Source organism: Physella acuta, unplaced genomic scaffold, assembly GCF_028476545.2.
Source record: "Physella acuta isolate Inbredline_101_S28 unplaced genomic scaffold, ASM2847654v3 ptg000062l, whole genome shotgun sequence".
Classification (NCBI taxonomy): Eukaryota; Metazoa; Mollusca; class Gastropoda; family Physidae; genus Physella; species Physella acuta.
Window position 1 is genome coordinate 251,777 of NW_026731582.1, and position 18,997 is coordinate 270,773.

At 36.2% G+C, this 18,997-nt stretch overlaps 1 protein-coding gene across 2 annotated transcripts; it reads left to right on the forward strand.

Annotated features, from left to right (window-relative positions):
• Nucleotides 1-380: 380 nt before the first annotated feature.
• On the forward strand, nt 381-18,380 carry LOC131949686 (putative mediator of RNA polymerase II transcription subunit 26). Of its 2 annotated transcripts, none has more exons than XM_059311554.1 (12): nt 381-660; nt 1,740-1,906; nt 2,766-2,835; nt 3,370-3,560; nt 6,279-6,394; nt 8,767-8,953; nt 10,454-10,528; nt 10,972-12,201; nt 12,733-14,235; nt 16,866-17,038; nt 17,441-17,597; nt 18,130-18,380. In XM_059311554.1, the coding sequence occupies exons 2-12, from the start codon at nt 1,811-1,813 to the stop codon at nt 18,292-18,294; spliced, it is 3,963 nt and encodes a 1,320-aa protein (XP_059167537.1). In that variant the 5' UTR covers nt 381-660; nt 1,740-1,810; the 3' UTR covers nt 18,295-18,380. The 2 variants fall into 2 exon arrangements, with proteins under 2 accessions (XP_059167537.1, XP_059167531.1); XM_059311548.1 differs by having other exon boundaries at nt 381-656.
• Nucleotides 18,381-18,997: the final 617 nt, after the last annotated feature.

Here is an 18,997-nt window from a genome sequence, read left to right on the forward strand (position 1 = left end):
GGATGTAGATTTATTTATTTATTTATTTACTTTATTTATTTTGTTAAACGTTATTTAAAATTAAAAAACGTAGCTATATTAAAAATAATTGCTAAACGTTATTTAAAATTAAAAACGTAGCTTTATTAAAAATAATTGTTAAACGTTATTTATAATTAGAAACGTAGATATATTATAAATATAACACAACATACACTCACTAAAATACTAAACGAGTTTGGGTTAGATTTTTTTTAAATAACATAATGAAAGTAGGCTACATCCTACTAAAATATCACTGACATTCGCATCGATTTTACACAATTTTGAGCGCGTTTTTGTTTTACTTGAATTCCATTTGAGCACCAAAACGCACCGTGCGTAAACAGGCCCGAGGCCGCACCATGGATGGCAGAAAAGACACCAGGAGAATGTGGCCATGGTGGTGTCTGGCAACACAGGGGAAGCTCCACAAAGTCGATAAGAAGAGGGAAAAGTCGAGTCAGGGAGGCTGTAGTACAGCAACAGGCAGCGGGCTGTTGTAACAGGAATCAGGTCGCTGAACAGCAGTCAAGTTGCAGGGCTGTTCTTGTAGTGAAGTTGTTGTGTTGCTCTCATGGTGGGATTACTCGAAGGGAATTTTTGGTCCTGAATATGATTCTATATTTTTAAAAAACGTAGGTTTGTTGTAAAGATACATTTGTTCTACATTGTATTTATGTATATTTAGTTATTATGATATACATTGGTACTGCCGTAGTCTGAATGTTTAAAAACCTTAAAATAATAATACAATTATTATAATACAAAATTATTATTATGTTAATATAATTATTATGTTAAGAAAATATCGCTACACTCGATACAATTGACTCCATTTTTTAGATAAAATTTAAACATAGGTTGTCCCATATACATTAAACACATAAAGGACCGTAGTTAGCATTGACGTTACTATGAGTTAGGGCTAGGTTTATATTGAGAATAATAACCATAAGCCTAATACTAATTATTTGAAAACGTATTGAGTATAGGAAACAGGTTGATACATATACGATACCTTGTACGATCGAGTATAAGTATCGTTTAGCTGCCTTTTTATCGGTATCGCGGCTACAGTTTGATACGTAGCTCTTGAATCACGATTACGATTAGGTTAAGTGCCACGTTTAGTGTTGCGATTAAAGCTAGGTTAGCGATGCTAGCAAAGGACAATATTGTCAATAACTAGTTATGATCTACCAGTGTTTTCTTAAGTAGCAAGTTACGCACCTTAATCATATCCCAGTAGCACATTGGATGTGTGTTATTTATGCTAAATTAAATAATGGTTGTCAGTATTGGCGTAGGCAGGATTTGTTTATGGTAGGGTCATGGGTGTGAAAAAAGAGGGGGTGGGGGGGGGGTTGAGATAACAACGATGTTATAAACAATGTTAGCAAGTGGTGGGGGGGGGGTAGGGGGGTTATAATTTAATAAGACTCTGCCCAAACCACTAAATATCGTAAACATCACAATTTTAAAAATATTCGTTTCTGGAAGAAAAATACATATTCATAAATAGTGTCATGTATTGGAAGCTAAGAACAGTGTTTCTTCCAGACTTTTTCCTCCGGGGGGGGGGGGCACTTAAATTTTCCGGGGGGTAGACTTTCTTCGGGGGGGGGGGGGGCAGAGCTCCCCCGAAGAGATGCCTGGAAGAAACTCTGGTTAAGAGTGATCATGGTGAGTTATGCATAGTTTAAATCTTGTTTTCGCAGCTCCTTTTATCTTTAGTCCTGGCTAGTTATATGGGCGTCCATGTCGTTGCCTGGCAACTGTCAACGCTGTAATGGCGTCGGTGTTTGTGGGGGACCTTCCAAGTAACGTCAACGAATCGGAACTCTACCAGAAATTTTCCCAAATCGGAACTGTTTTGTCAGTCAAGGTAGCCTGTCTTACGACTGTCGTACACCCATATTGTCTTTCATACATATTGTCTTTCAGTTGTCTTACACACATGTTGTCTTACACTTATGTTGTCTTACACCCACGTTGTCTTACATACATGTTGTCTTACACCAATGCTGTATTAGAGTTGTCTACACGCAAGTTGTCTTACACTCATGTTGTTTTACACCCACGTTGTCTTACATACATGTTGTCTTACACACATGTTGTCTTACATACATGTTGTCTTACACACATGTTGTCTTACACACATGTTGTCTTACACACATGTTGTCTTACACACATGTTGTCTTACACAAGTTGTCTTACTCACAAATTGTCTTACACTTATTTTATCTTATGCGCTTGTTGCTTTGAACTGTTCAGATTCATGTAGAGATAAAGGCAATGTTGTAAAACTTCACTCTTTGATGTCCTACCTACCACCATTAAAAATGTCGATATTCTACTTTATATTCATGTTCAACTAATACAATATACTGATTTTGAATTTGCAACGAAAATAGAAGAAGAAAGGACTGTAAAGTGATCAATTTACTAATAATGCTGATGTCTGTATTTACCCAATCTTAAAGATGTTTGTGTTTAGTTGAACTTTTTACTGTGCCTAAAAGCTTTAGATGGTGGTGGTTATTTATGGGGGGTGGGAAGTGGTGAGGGTGGGATGGTGGTGGTCACGGGTAAAATGATTACTCAATACAACCATTATTAAAAATTATATAATAATTGTTTATCGAAATGAAAATTTAATAAAACAGGGGTAAAAAAAAAACACTTACATTTGCATTTAAAGTTTAAACTAATTCGTTATTTTGTTTAAATCCAATCCATTGTAGTTGTGTAGGGACTTTGAGAGTGGAACACCACTGGGCTATGGATATGTTGTTTATCAGGAATACGAAGATGGTTCGTATTGTTATTTTAATGATGTATCTATTATATTTCCAACTAAAATATGTTTTCCATTTTTTGATAAATATAATCGCATCAAATGCTCAATAGTCATACCAACATTTTCAATTATCTAGTTAAACTATAGTCTACTAGTCTACTATATTTGCATGAATCCTAAATATAAATATAAGTTTCCAACTATCAGTGTGTAGATTACCAGCAGTGCTAATATCTAAACAACCATTAATCCTTATATGTGACACGAAACACACACACACACACACACACACACACACACACATATATATATATATATATATATATATATATATATATATATATATATATATATATATATATATATATATATATATATATATATATATATATATATATATATATATATATATATGTGGGTTTTTTGTTTTTTTGTTTTATTTTTTTATCATTGTATGTATGTATATACATATGATTGATTAAAGTTATAAACACGAAATGCTATTTTTATTGTTCAATTTTTTTGTTTGAACTTTTTAAAATGTGTAGCGGAAAAAGCGGTGGAAACGTTCAACTTTGATGTCCTGCAGAATCACAACATCCGGGTCATCATGGCGGACAAGATAAACCTGTGCCAGTTCATGCAAGGTCATGTGTTTGTCAAAAACCTGGATCGGAGTGTCGACTCCAACATTCTGTATCGAGCTTTCTCTTCTTTTGGCAAAATTATCGCGTGCAAGGTAAACTTGGTTCTAGCAGTTAAATTATTGCGTTCAAGGTAAACTTGGTTCTTGTATTAAAATTATCGCGTGCAAGGTAAACTTGGTTCTAGTAGTAAAATTATAGCGTTCAAGGTAAACTTGGTTCTAGTAGTTAAATTATTGCGTGCAAGGTAAACTTGGTTCTAGTAGTAAAATTATCGCGTGCAAGGTAAACTTGGTTCTAGTAGTAAAATTATAGCGTGCAAGGTAAATTTTGGTTATAGTAGTTTTAAATTTTGGTTCTAGCTGTTAGATTATAGCGTGCAAGGTAAACTTGGTTCTAGTAGTAAAATTTTAGCGTGCAAGGTAAACTTAATAAAAAAATTATAGCGTGCAAGGTAAACTTGGTTCTAGCAGTTAAATTATTGCGTGCAAGGTAAACTTGGTTCTAGCAGTTAAATTATTGCGTGCAAGGTAAACTTGGTTCTAGCAGTTAAATTATTGCGTGCAAGGTAAACTTGGTTCTAGCAGTTAAATTATTGCGTGCAAGGTAAACTTGGTTCTAGCAGTTAAATTATTGCGTGCAAGGTAAACTTGGTTCTAGTAGTTAAATTATTGCGTGCAAGGTAAACTTGGTTCTAGTAGTAAAATTATCGCGTGCAAGGTAAACTTGGTTCTAGTAGTAAAATTATAGCGTGCAAGGTAAATTTTGGTTATAGTAGTTTTAAATTTTGGTTCTAGCTGTTAGATTATAGCGTGCAAGGTAAACTTGGTTCTAGTAGTAAAATTTTAGCGTGCAAGGTAAACTTAATAAAAAAATTATAGCGTGCAAGGTAAACTTGGTTCTTGTAGTAAAATTTTAGCGTGCAAGGTAAACTTGGTTCTTGTAGTAAAATTTTAGCGTGCAAGGTAAACTTGGTTCTTGTAGTAAAATTTTAGCGTGCAAGGTAAACTTAGTTCTTGTAGTAAAATTTTAGCGTGCAAGGTAAACTTGGTTCTTGTAGTAAAATTTTAGCGTGCAAGGTAAAATTGGTTCTTGTAGTAAAATTTTAGCGTCCAAGGTAAACTTGGTTCTAGCAGTAAAATTATCGCGTGCAAGGTAAACTTGGTTCTTGTAGTAAATTATAGCTCGCAAGGTAAATTTTGGTTCTAGCTGTTAGATTATAGCTTGCAAGGTAAACTTGGTTCTTGTAGTAAAATTATAGCGTGCAAGGTAAACTTGGTTCTTGTAGTAAATTATAGCTCGCAAGGTAAATTTTGGTTCTAGCTGTTAGATTATAGCTTGCAAGGTAAACTTGGTTCTTGTAGTAAAATTATAGCGTGCAAGGTAAACTTGGTTCTTGTAGTAAATTATAGCTCGCAAGGTAAATTTTGGTTCTAGCTGTTAGATTATAGCTTGCAATGTAAACTTGGTTCTTGTAGTAAAATTATAGCGTGCAAGGTAAACTTGATTCTTGTAGTAAAATTATAGCGTGCAAGGTAAACTTGATTCTAGCAGTAAAATTATAGCGTGCAAGGTAAACTTAATACAAAAATTATAGCGTGCAAGGTAAACTTGGTTCTTGTAGTAAAATTATAGCGTGCAAGGTAAACTTGATTCTTGTAGTAAAATTATAGCGTGCAAGGTAAACTTGATTCTAGCAGTAAAATTATAGCGTGCAAGGTAAACTTAATACAAAAATTATAGCGTGCAAGGTAAACTTGGTTCTTATAGTAAAATTATAGCGTGCAAGGTAAACTTGATTCTTGTAGTAAAATTATAGCGTGCAAGGTAAACTTAATACAAAAATTATAGCGTGCAAGGTAAACTTGATTCTTGTAGTAAAATTATAGCGTGCAAGGTAAACTTGATTCTTGTAGTAAAATTATAGCGTGCAAGGTAAACTTAATACAAAAATTATAGCGTGCAAGGTAAACTTGGTTCTTGTAGTAAAATTATAGCGTGCAAGGTAAACTTGATTCTAGCAGTAAAATTATAGCGTGCAAGGTAAACTTAATACAAAAATTATAGCGTGCAAGGTAAACTTGATTCTTGCTGTAAAATTGTAGCGTTCAAGATAAATGTTATTCTAGCAGTATAATTATAGCGTGCAAGGTAAACTTTGGACTAGCAGTTTTGGATTCTATATCATACAACACTATCTGGGTTTCAGCAATAAAATTATATCGCACAACATATACCGGATATGAACAGCTTACTAAAAGGACCACAAAAACAAATTAAAAGCCCCTATTTAAATTATTTATTACTCTGATTTTAAAAAAAATACGGATCTCATAAAAGTCCATGGCCCATAACTCTGATGTATGTTACCCCGTGTTCTGTAACTCTGATATATGTGATCTTCCCAGGTTCTATAACTCTGATGTATATGTTCCCCTAGGTTCCATAACTCTGTAGTATATGTCTTCAGGTACCATAACTCTGGTGTATATCTTCCCCCAGGTTCCATAACTGATATATATGTTCCCTTAGGTTCCATAACTCTGATATATATGTTCCCTTAGATTCCATAACTCTGATGCATATGTTCCCCCAGGTTCCATAACTCTGATGTATATGTTCTTCAGGTTCCATAACTTTGATGTATATGTTCCCCATAGATTCCATAACTCTGATATATATGCTCCCTATGTTAGATAACTCTGATGTATGTTCCCCAGGTTCCATACCTGTAATGTATATGTTCACTAGGTTCCATAACTCTGATGCATATGTTCCCTATGTTCCATAACTCTGATGTATATGTTCCCCAGGTTCCACAGGGTAAAAAGTGCTCCAAGTGTCATGGCTTTATCCAGTATGAAACAGAAACAGACGCCAACTCCGCCATCAATAACATGAATGGGGCGATGTTTTATGGGAAAAAGATGTGAGTCTATGGGTCATGTGGGTTGTGATGTTTTGTGGGTCATGTGGGTTATGATGTTTTGTGGGTCATGTGGGTTGTGATGTTTTGTGGGTCATGTGGGTTGTGATGTTTTGAGGGGTCTATGGGTCATGTGGGTTGTGATGTTTGGTGGGTCATGTGGGTTGTGATGTTTTGTGGGTCATGTGGGTTGTGATGTTTTGTTGGGTCACTGGGTCATGTGGGTTGTGATGTTTTGAGGGGTCTATGGGTCATGTGGGTTGTGATGTTTTGTGGGTCATGTGGGTTGTGATGTTTTGTGGGTCATGTGGGTTGTGATGTTTTGTTGGGTCACTGGGTCATGTGGGTTGTGATGTTTTGAGGGGTCTATGGGTCATGTGGGTTGTGATGTTTTGTGGGTCATGTGGGTTGTGATGTTTTGTGGGGTCTATGGGTCATGTGGGTTGTGATGTTTGGTGGGTCATATGGGTTGTGATGTTTTGTTGGGTCACTGGGTCATGTGGGTTGTGATGTTTTGAGGGGTCTATGGGTCATGTGGGTTGTGATGTTTTGTGGGTCATGTGGGTTGTGATGTTTTGTGGGTCATGTGGGTTGTGATGTTTTGAGGGGTCTATGGGTCATGTGGGTTGTGATGTTTGGTGGGTCATGTGGGTTGTGATGTTTTGTTGGGTCACTGGGTCATGTGGGTTGTGATGTTTTGAGGGGTCTATGGGTCATGTGGGTTGTGATGTTTTGTGGGTCATGTGGGTTGTGATGTTTTGTGGGTCATGTGGGTTGTGATGTTTTGAGGGGTCTATGGGTCATGTGGGTTGTGATGTTTGGTGGGTCATGTGGGTTGTGATGTTTTGTAAGTTCTACGGGTCATGTGGGTTGTAGTGCTTTGTGGGGTTTATGGGTTGTGATGTTTGGTGGGTCATGTGGATTGTGATGTTTGGTGGGTCATGTGGATTGTGAGGTTTGGTGGGTCATGTGGGTTGTGAGGTTTGGTGGGTCATGTGGATTGTGAGGTTTTCGGTAAGTCAAGTTTGTGTGTGGAGATTGAGTCTATGGGTTGCAGGTTTTGGTGTTTTGTGGGGGTCTATGATTCATGTAGGTTGTGATGTTTTGTAATGAGATGTAGGGAGGGGGGGGGGAAGAAGATTATAAATATTTTTTGTTCCAATGCGTCTTAGCATTTGGGGTTTAATTCCATATCTATACTAAACCATATCCAATTTAACTGTTGAAAACGAGATAATTTTCGTTGAACCTGTCAAGGGAGCCTACTCAACAAAATCATTTTGCGACTATAACATTCCTTTTAATGAGATATTTTTAATTTCACTATATACGGAGTTCTAACTGTTTAAAAAAATGATGAAGTACAATTTTACAATGAGCGGCTCTTTGTAATGAATAAAAGATGGTTGTATCAATAATTTTGTTGAACTGTAATTACGACCGCAACTACGACTGCGTTTTAAAATGTAAAATTACCTGTAAATAGAAGAGCAAAGGGTAGGCCATAAACAGACATTATAACCGAAACATCGCCCTTTATATGTTTGAACAAAAAAAATGGTTTTAGTAAGTTTTAAATACGTTTGTTTAATTACTGAGCAAATAATTGTGTTTATTTTTATTTCTATTGTTAATGTCTCAGTAAATCATGTTGCATGGTAAAGACATTTGCTATGTTTTACTCTAGCCAACTGTATAAGTATCATGCTGTCGTTCAGATGTGTAATCGTCGCTTACCCAAAATTAACACTATACAGTGTATTATTATAAGTCCTCTAGATTTGTAGCATGTTTTCTTTCAATATTTTACATGTGTCCAACATCTGTCCAACTATAACTATATCAATATCTTGTAGGACATTTCTCCACTAACATATTGTCCAATAATTCTTTCTTCTAGATTTGTAGAACATTTTCTCCCCTAGCATAACCATTGTCCTATAATTCTTTCTTCTAAGTTGGTAGGACATTGTATCACTATTATACCAACTGTCCTATAATTCTTTCTTCTATGCTGGTAGGACATTTTGTCCCCTAGTATAACAATTGTCCTATAATTCTTTCTTCTTGATTTGTAGGACATTTTCTCTCTATATTCAACACTAGCCACTTGTCCTATTATTATTGTTCTCTAAATTTGTAGGATTATTTATCCGTTAGTTTAACATTAGCACGATGTCCTATCATTCTGTACCCTAAATTTGTAGGACATTTTCTCTCCATTTTCAACGACCTAGCCTCTTGTCCTATTATTATTGTCCTCTAAATTTGTTTAAACACTAGCACGATGTCCTATCATTCTGTCCCTTAGATTTGTAGGATTTTTTCACCTTTAGTTAATTACTAGCAAGATGTCCTATCATTCTGTCCTCTAGATTTGTAGGACATTTTCTCCACCGGGATCAGAGGGACACACCCACAGACACACCCCCGGGCACCCCCTCCGCCAGCGCCCCCGCCACAAGTCTCCGCACGGTGTACATCAAGAACCTGGGCCCGACTGTGGATTCAGTTTTTTTAAAGATAACCTGCTCACCTTATGGAGATGTGTCCAATGTCAAGGTCAGTCTGCTGTGCCCAACACCGTCTGCAAAGGTGTTTTTTTAGTTAAATTTTAACCCAGGATATAATTACCGTCTAATCTCCATTTAGCTAATAAACAAAATCTTGATTTATCCTGGACTTATTCATTGAAGATTTTGTTAAAATACTAAACTTTATATCTAGTTATATGCGGGGGGGGGGGGGGGGGTGTAGTTAAAATTACTCAGGTTTGAAATATACATAAAGTTCCCACTTCCAATTCAAATAAAAATGTATTATAAGTTAACTAGATTGCTGAAATCTGATGATGAAAATTGCATTATTTTATTTGTATTTTGTAAAGATTAGTCAGTAGTTACGTCAGCATGCGATTTCAGTAAACATATCCATATAATTTGACTAAGTGAACAGCATTGACCTATAGTTTTTCTGTCCAAGAAGCCTAATATGTGTGTGTTTTTTTTATTCAGGAAAATAAAACACTCGTTTATATTAAATTTAGTTTATAACAAACTCGTGAATGTTTTTGTAACGAATAGACTGATGTATTACAATAGACTGATGTATTAGATTAGACTGATGTATTAGAATAGACTGGTGTATAACAATAGACTGGTGTATTACAATAGACTGATGTATAGATTAGACTGATGTATTAGATTAGACTGATGTATTAGATTAGATTGATGTATTAGATTAGATTGATGTATTAGATTAGATTGATGTATTAGATTAGATTGATGTATTAGATTAGATTGATGTATTAGATTAGATTGATGTATTAGATTAGACTGATGTATTAGATTAGATTGATGTATTAGATTAGATTGATGTATTAGATTAGATTGATGTATTAGATTAGATTGATGTATTAGATTAGATTGATGTATTAGATTAGATAGATGTATTAGATTAGACTGATGTATTAGATTAGATTGATGTATTAGATTAGACTGATGTATTAGATTAGATTGATGTATTAGATTAGATTGATGCATTAGATTAGATTGATGTATTAGATTAGACTGAAGTATTAGATTAGATTGATGTATTAGATTAGATTGATGTATTAGATTAGATTGATGTATTATATTAGATTGATGTATTAGATTAGATTGATGTATTAGATTAGATTGATGTATTAGATTAGATTGATGTATTAGATTAGATTGATGTATTAGATTAGACTGATGTATTAGATTAGATTGATGTATTAGATTAGATTGATGTATTAGATTAGGCTGATGTATTAAATTAGACTGATGTATTAGACTAGACTGATGTATTACAATAGACTAGTGTATTACAATAGACTGATGTATTACAATAGACTGGTGTATTACAATAGACTGATGTATTACAATAGACTGGTGTATTACAATAGACTGATGTATTACAATAGACTGATGTATTACAATAGACTGGTGTATTACAATAGACTGATGTATTACAATAGACTGTAGTATTACAATTTTTTGTATTTAAAATAGAATGCAGTATTACCTATTACATTTACAGATAATTCGAGACGCTGACGGATCGTCTAAAGGATTTGCATTTGTTACGTTTAAAAAAGTTGAAGAAGCAGTCAAGGTATTTTAGTGTACTTTACTTAAGGCGTAGGTGGTACGAACAAATTACGCAATAAACTCAATCGGTAAATATTTAAAATGCACGTTTCTTGATAGTTTGAATCGTGCTTACTCTTAGAAGGGCAGGGGGCAGTAGACTTTTTTCGGGGGGGGGGGGGGGGGGCACACCGCCCCCGAAGAGATGCCTGGAAGAAACTCTGATTATTTCAGCGTTTATATTATGATGCGACATAATCCCCATCAGAATAGTTTGTAGAGCAAGAAATGTAACTATATAAATGTTTAAAAAATAATTGTAAATCAGAATAATTATATCCGCAAGTTAAACCTTTATTTAAGATTGTTATTTCCAATAACTAGCACTTGATTCTACGTTAACTGTTTTACCATTTAGTTTTATACAATACATTTGTCTCAGAGTATTACCACAAGCTATATCTCCAGGCTATCGAGATGCTGAACGGTAAGGAAATCGATGGACGCGTTCTGTTTGCTGGCCCCGCCATGAAGAAGTCTGGAAGAAAAAGCCAGCAGTTGCCCCAGTACCCGGCTGAGCATGAGTTCAGAGAAATCGTCATAGAGGACTGTCTAGATATAGTCAACGACGCCCAGACCAAACTTCCAGAGCAGCATTGCCCTTCCCAGCAAGTCAGTTCCCAGAGAATCCCGCAGAGTTCCACCAGCTACACCAAACAGTTTTGTCTACTGCCTGCTATGTTGCCTCACAAACAACAGCACGGTTTTCAGTTTTCGGCGCAAAATCAGGAACAAGGGATCGTTTTGACTAGTTTAGCCCCGGAGAGTTTCGAGAACACCAACCAGGTTTTGTTGTTGCCTCAGATTCGCCCGCAGCATCAACATCCGATACAGCACCATCTGTCACAGCTACCATTATCGTCACAAGTATCTCAGCAACTTCCGCAAAGTCTCCAGGCAATCCAAATTCCACTTACGTCACAGCATCTACAACAGACTCAACCGACGCAATATATTAAATACTCGCAGATTCCTCAACCGCAGCAACCTCCACAATACCTACAGCAACCACAACAACACCAACAGCCTTCACAGATTCCTCAACCACAACAACCACTACATCACTTACAGCAACCACAGCTTCATCAACCGCAACAACACCTGCAGCCTTCACAGATTCTTCAACCACAGCAACAACCACAACACGCACAGCAACAACCACAACACGCACAGCAACAACAGCCTCATCAACCGCAGCCACCACTACATCACATACAGCAACAACAGCTTCCTCAACCGCAGCAACCACCACAATACCTACAACAACACCTACAACCCTCACATATTCCTCAACCACAGCAACCACCACAACATCTACAGCAACTACCACAACACCACCAACAGCCCTCACAGCATCCACTAAACGACAGTCTAAACCAGCATCAGCCAGATCACCAAGACAGCCTACAGATACTCCCCCACCAACAAGACACAAACCCGACCCGATATCTGGAGGAAGATCTGGTAGAAAAGTCTGACACACCGACCCACCCACATCAGAGTTCGGTTCCAGAAAACTCCATCCCGCCTGCAGCTCCCCCGGGGGTCAACTTGTATGTCAAGCATCTCGATGACGATGTCGATGACGTCATACTGAAAGGGATGTTCTCCAAATTTGGCGAGGTCATCAGTGCCAAGGTAAGTGTCCGATCTACATGAAGACGTTACCGTAAACCGAACAGCCTAGAAAACATTTACAAAAGCGTAACAATATGTCCAGCAAACTATTGTAACAGTTTCAACTTTTACGATCAAAAATTACATTCATCGAGCAATAAAAAAAGAAGTGTATTCATTCCTAAAATTAATCTTTAGCAATAGTTTTAAAAAGTATGTTTTGTTTTTAAATATGCGTGTTTGTTTATTTTTCGTATTTTAGCACAAACATTATAAGGATATAAAAAGAATGATTAAAAACATTTATCGTATTAATATATGGGAGGGTAAGATAAGACTTTTCAGCGTTGGGTATTTAAATTGCTATCTTCTTTTCTAAAGTTGAGTTTTTTAAATTGTGTGAAGAATATTAAATGTGTTTATGAACAAGTAGAATTCTATGCGTAACATGAATGGCATGAACTATTTAGTACTTAGCTTGTATGACCAGTTGGCTTATATTTATAAGTTTACATACATTCAAACGCGTACATTTTTAATTTATTCAACTAGGTGATGATGGAAGGTGAAAAGTCACGTGGTTTTGGATTCGTTTGTTTCGCTCGTGCCGAGGACGCCGCACGCGCCACACGGGACATGCGCAGAAGAGTCGACGACGTCAACCGGAAGCCGCTGTACGTAGCACCCGCGCAGCGCAAAGAGGAGAGGCAAGCGTTCTTCCGCGAGAAACTCAAGTCTCGCCAGAACGAAACTCGCTCGGCGGAGACGGAAGCTAGCCAGAAATGCAGTGCTTTTCTTCAGAGCATCAAGGAGCAGGATATCCCGGAATCTCAGCGAACGTCCAAGGAAGCTGCTCTTCACTTTCCCGGGGGTGACATCTCGAACTCGACGCCCAAGGTGGATCACGCGGCTAGGTCTGAGAGTATATTAGCAGGAGATCCGATACACGGAAAGTTAGGATGTTCTCTTTATTCGAATTCCGACGGTCAAACACCGGATAGCCAAAATGTTCAAGTTAATAAATTTCATAACCTTCATCGGCCTTTCCCTAAACGTAATAATTTTTATAATTTTGAATGTTTTAATGTTGAAAATTTGAGAACCCCTTTGATTAAACCCACTAGAATGACAAACCCTAACGAAGAGAACACCTTACTTTCGAATAACCGCATCGAATCGGAGTCGAATTCATCCCTGCCTGGTAATCTCTCAGACGAAAACGAACAGAATCTGGGAACGTCAATACTCAACAACATCAACTCCATACTCTCAACAAAAACAGCACTATCACCAAAAAGTGCCAGCGAAATTCCTGGATTTAGAAAAACGAATTTCCCGTGGAAAGGTAACGAAACGGCAGATTCTATATTTAGCTTCGGGAAAACCATCTACTCCGAAACGTGCACGGAAAACTGCAAGAAGCCTCTATCGCCAATTGGAAGTAAATTCTCATTCTCCGATCGGAAAAATTCTTTAAACCGCAGCTTTGTCGAAAAACCGAGACCCAATCAGAACAGCAGCCTTCGTCCCCGCCCCAACAGCAAGCTGACCCCTCTTGTGTGTGAGAGCAAAGAAGACACCACCAAACCCAGCAAAACTAGCAACGACGAAACCGTATTCTGTTTCTCCGGATCAACCCAGAATATCCCAAACCGCTTCATATTAAAGAGAGATTTCCCCATCTTTGATACCTTGCAAGATTCCCAAAACGTCGCCAATTTCACCAAGTCTGTCGTCCACGAATCCCCGTCTCCCCGGGCACCTTCCCCGTCCACGATCTCTAAAAGCACGTCTTCTAGCGAGATATTCACATTCTCCGGCAGCGGAAACAGTGACGTCACCCAGATCGTCCTTGACCCCTTAAAAAGCCCACAAGGTCAACATCCGTACTGCAACAACGAACCTGGACTACGCAGGAGTTCCAATGCCTTGAAGAGACGCAGTGATTCCTCCTTCGAGGCCGACGCTGAAGAGTTTGGGTTGAACTCCTTCACCCCATGGCCGGCCAAGAGAAGAATGATAGCGCCTCTACACGAGGCAGAACCCATTGAGGAGGTACACGTAGTCAGTAAAATTGCTTTTCGTAGGATATAGTTATTTTAATAGATTTATGAAAGAAAATTTAATGAATAGAAAATTCAACAAGTTCTGAAACATTTTTTCTATATTATACATTAATATTATTAAACCCAAATTAATGTGGGGGAAAAAACAGCCGATTATTTTTTTCTAAATTATCATTATGTTTTTCCTTACGACGGTAAAATCAAAGGGGTATGTACAGAGGCGTATCCAGGTTTTCGTTGTAGGGGGAGCGAAAAGAGCAAAAAAGGCGCCGAATTTTTAACACGTTCTATATACGTGTATTATATATATATATATATATATATATATATATATATATATATATATATATATATATATATATATATATATATAATTACTAGCTGTATGTCATTACTTCGCTATGATGTAAAATAAATTAAAAGTAGCACTCTGAAGAAATAAGAAAAAACACACAATGTAGGCCGACAAAATATTGCATCAATCTAAACAAAAAATATACACACACTACAACCAAAAACAATGAACGTAACACAATTTGTTTTGTAATTCTTGTAAAAAAAAAATTCTTACATAATAATTCCTGGGAAATTTTTTAAGACAAGTGAAATAGGGGAAATAATCACTCTCTTAATATAAATATGTATATATCTACACATTTAATTATAAATGTCAAAACAAATAAATAATTACTTTAGAATATAATGACACTGTTTAACACTATTCGTGTTTACAAAATGTTTTTGTCTGTAATCGGAACTTAATATATCGTCATCATAAATGCTAAAGTATTACAGCATAATGAAAATTTTTAAAATCAGAGGTGGTATAAAAACACGCTTTTCGATGAAATATCAAAACATTTGGAATAACTGCCTACATTTAACTAAATATCGGTGTTTTAGTTCAGATCATATATTTTAATTAACTACTGCTTCTTTGTGTTCTTTAAAGATCATTTTTTTAACATAGTGATAGGTATGGGTTAGATCACTGTATTGATCACACACCTTTTGACAGATAATTGCAAAAACAATATTCACAGAGTTTTACGTTTAAAAAGCTAATTTTCTGGCGGCATGGTACTTTGGTACATCATTACGCGTTTTTCTACATGTACTTAACAGATCAGTTCGGGGTGGGTTGGGTGGGGGGGGGGGGCGGAGGTGGGTTCAACTTCATTCACCACTGTCCGGTCACTTTAGGTCAATTATCCAACCCAGGTGTGACATTAATGTCGCTCTACACCATCGTGGTGGTGAGGTGTGTGTGTGGGGGGGGGGGGGGGGGGATAACCAACTCAGAGTGAACGTATCGTCAGTTTTTAGATGACTGTTTTAAACATACATATATATTACACAAATATAAATTACACAACTATATATTACATAAATAGATTTAAGTAAGTAGCAGTGGTATTATGACAATATTTTTTTTACAGAGGGGTCCATGGGGGAGGGGGGTTGTAACTGTTTTATATAATTGGTAATCGTAATCAAACTGTCATAATACTACTACTTCATCGTGATGACGTTGTTGACCTTGTCAAAATTTCCTCACCACTACGCAGTTTGCTCATAAGTAAATTTAAATAGAGGTGCCACATCAGGTGTATTTGTTTCTGTATTGTAATTTTAAAAAAAAAATTATCACGCGATTCAAACTGTATATATAAAGTAATTATGTGTGAAGTTTTATGTATAACATTTTCTAATTCAATTATTCGTAAGCAAATACATTATACAGTTGCCTTAAACTTAACACCCCTCTTGCCAAGTGGTAATACCCGTAGAGCTTTTATTAAACATTGCAATGCATCGTAATGGTTATTTTTAGAATGGCAAACTGATGCAGCTGTTAATACGTGTTGTAAAGGTAGACACTACTAGACTATTACAATAATGCTTAATTGCTGCATGAAAAGAAATCTTGTGCTTTACATAGATGTGCCGACCAAAAATATTTTTTTAACAAATATCATTCTTTAAAACTTTGAGTTTAAAAAGTTTCCAAAAAGGCGCTATTTTGCTGAAAATGGCCAGAGGGGGAGCGGTCGCTCCCCCTGCTCCCCCCCTGCGTACGCTACTGGGTATGTAGGTAGACGTGATCGGGGTGGAAAAACTTATCTCAATGTAGACATTAACTTCTTTGTCTAACTACAAAAGTGTTGGACAGGTCTCTCCTGTTAAGCGCATGGTTGCTAAACCGACAACTTCTTAAGTTCAAACCCTTTTGTGACATAAGGCTCGATAGCTGGGGATAACAAACCAACTAGGAGAGAACACTCCAAAACAACTACTGTCTTGTAATTTGTTCTTAACTATACAAAGTCTAAGGAAGCAACTCCAAAAAAAAACAGCAAGCTAAAATCGGAGTCAATAGCCTATATGTAGCATACCAGGTTGACATGTAATTGTTTTTGAGGGTATCTCTTCCAACACTAAAATTAAGAACGAAGAGAAGACGAAGGCTTTGAAAGCAAATCCAAAAGAACAGCAAGCTAAAATCGAATTCAATTGCCTAAATGACGCCTAACAGGTTGACATGTACTATTTAATTTATTTTAAAGGACAAGCCCGTCTATAATTTGTATTCGTTGTAATCGCATTTACTTTTCAAAGGTTCGAGGTTCGTCGCCATCTTTTGACATCCCCGGCTACGGTCACTTGAGTCTGCGACTGATGTCCGGCTGGCCGGTCGAGCAGCAGAAGATGACCCTGATGGATCCAGTCAAGGCCAGCCTGAAAGACATTCTCCAAGAAATGCTAGAAACCGATGACCAGGTGTCCAAATCGTGAGTCGTTTTCCCACATTCGTTTGTGTTGTCTTATTTTAGTAAGTACAGACATTTCATTCATCTACGGCAGACTTGATAATATCACTTTTATTATTACTTAAAATGTAGTCACCACTGAGTAATATAACACTCAATATATGTACAGAAACATGTTAATACAGTTTAATTTTAACAATAAGATTAACTTCCCAGAGGGTATGAAATCCTGGGGGAGGAGGAGGGAGAGATATTTGGCCAGTGTTTCTTTCAGATATTTAGCTCCAAATATGCAGACTTTTGAAAAATTAAATTGGTTATACTATTTTGCCCAAAGAAGAGGCTTTGGGCGTTCTACCAACCCTAACCCCTTGAGAAATGTCTCCAAACAACACTGCACAAAGCATGACTCGTGTTTTTCAGGAACCAGGAGCAGCACCTGAGCCAGATTGTCCAAGAGTTGGTCTACAGGAACTGGACAGTGACGTCATTAAGTGAGAGGCTAATGGCTATGATAATGGAGATGGATGTCGGCGAAATCCTTAACCTTCTGCAGTCGAAAGATCTAATCGTATATCTGGTTAGTTATCGAATCCATTTATATATATATATAAATAAATATATATATATATATATATATATATATATATATATATATATATATATATATATATATATATATATATATATATATATATATATATATATATAGACATATACACATATGTATATATATTTAACTATATATAACTATATATATATATATATATATATATATATATATATACAAATAAATATATAGGCTTATAAATATAATAAAAATGATATACAGCTGGAGGCTAATTAATGAAAATTAAAACTTCATAATTTAAATGTGCTGAACTTTGGTCATTTTGCAGAAATCAAAAATTCATTGCAAAGAGAAAATAAGTGTTTTATAATTATAAGCTTCTGTTGCTTCCTTACAATATGCAATGAAAGTGTAACTATGTAACTGTTTTAATTTTTAGGACCACTACTTCATTCTTTCGATTATCCAAAATTCATTTTCCTATTTTCATAAGCTGTAGAGTAAACATGTTAATATAATATTTTGTTTTGAATTGGCCTAGATTTTAGAAGGATTAACGCAAATTCACAACTATCAAGACGAGACCCAACCACCGGATAGAGAGAATACGACCAGTGTGGTGGAGGTTGACCACACATCAACACTGCCCCCTGCGGATGAACCCGAACCTGATAACGACCCCCCAACCAATACCTCAGATCTATAAAACTTGAACGATGTAACGAAAAGCCCAAATTAAAAATGTTTGAGAGCTATTATAAATTTAGAGAATATCTGGTTTAGAATAGATATTATAACTCAATTGTATTAGCATGATGCTATAGTTAACTTGGAAATTTGGTAGGGAGAATATAAACTACGATAACTATCGTAAATATTTATAAATTTTATTTTAAATACATATTAATATTTTAAAAGAAATATCGTACTTATATTTAATAATATTGGTTTTTTAAAGAGTGTTATCTTTGTTAAAAGAAAATTAGAGATATGTTTACTTAAAAGATGTAATTAATAAAATTCAAGTGTTAATTAAATTTTAAAATGAAAACCACGTCACACCCGCCCTGGTGTTACCGCTGGTCAGCTGATTCAGCTGGTTAGTGAAGAGACCTGGGTTCGAACCCACACCCCTCGGCCCCCAATCCTCGCGTGTTGCCTCCCTGTCAGTGTGTCGCGTCTAGAGGTGTGTGCTACATTTTTATTGCATGTTATTTCCTAATTAAATAACGTGTAACTAAGATTCACACTATTTTCTGTGTTTTCCTTATTATTTTTTTTTATGTCTTGTTGGCACATTATTATTGCAGGTCTAAAGCAGTAAGATAGATGATCAATTAAAGGTATTCTTTCTATCACTAACGAAAAAACGAAATTATTTACTTGTAGATAAGAACGAGATAGTTAAA

What these genes read in the sequence shown, in the direction of transcription:
- LOC131949686 (XM_059311554.1), top strand. Translation starts at nt 1,811, where the DNA reads ATGGCGTCGGTGTTTGTGGGGGACCTTCCAAGTAACGTCAACGAATCG. An exon ending in GAACTGTTTTGTCAGTCAAG is followed by an intron (nt 1,907 to 2,765) that starts GTAGCCTGTCTT and finishes AATCCATTGTAG; the next exon opens with TTGTGTAGGGACTTTGAGAG. An exon ending in AAGTTGAAGAAGCAGTCAAG is followed by an intron (nt 10,529 to 10,971) that starts GTATTTTAGTGT and finishes CTATATCTCCAG; the next exon opens with GCTATCGAGATGCTGAACGG.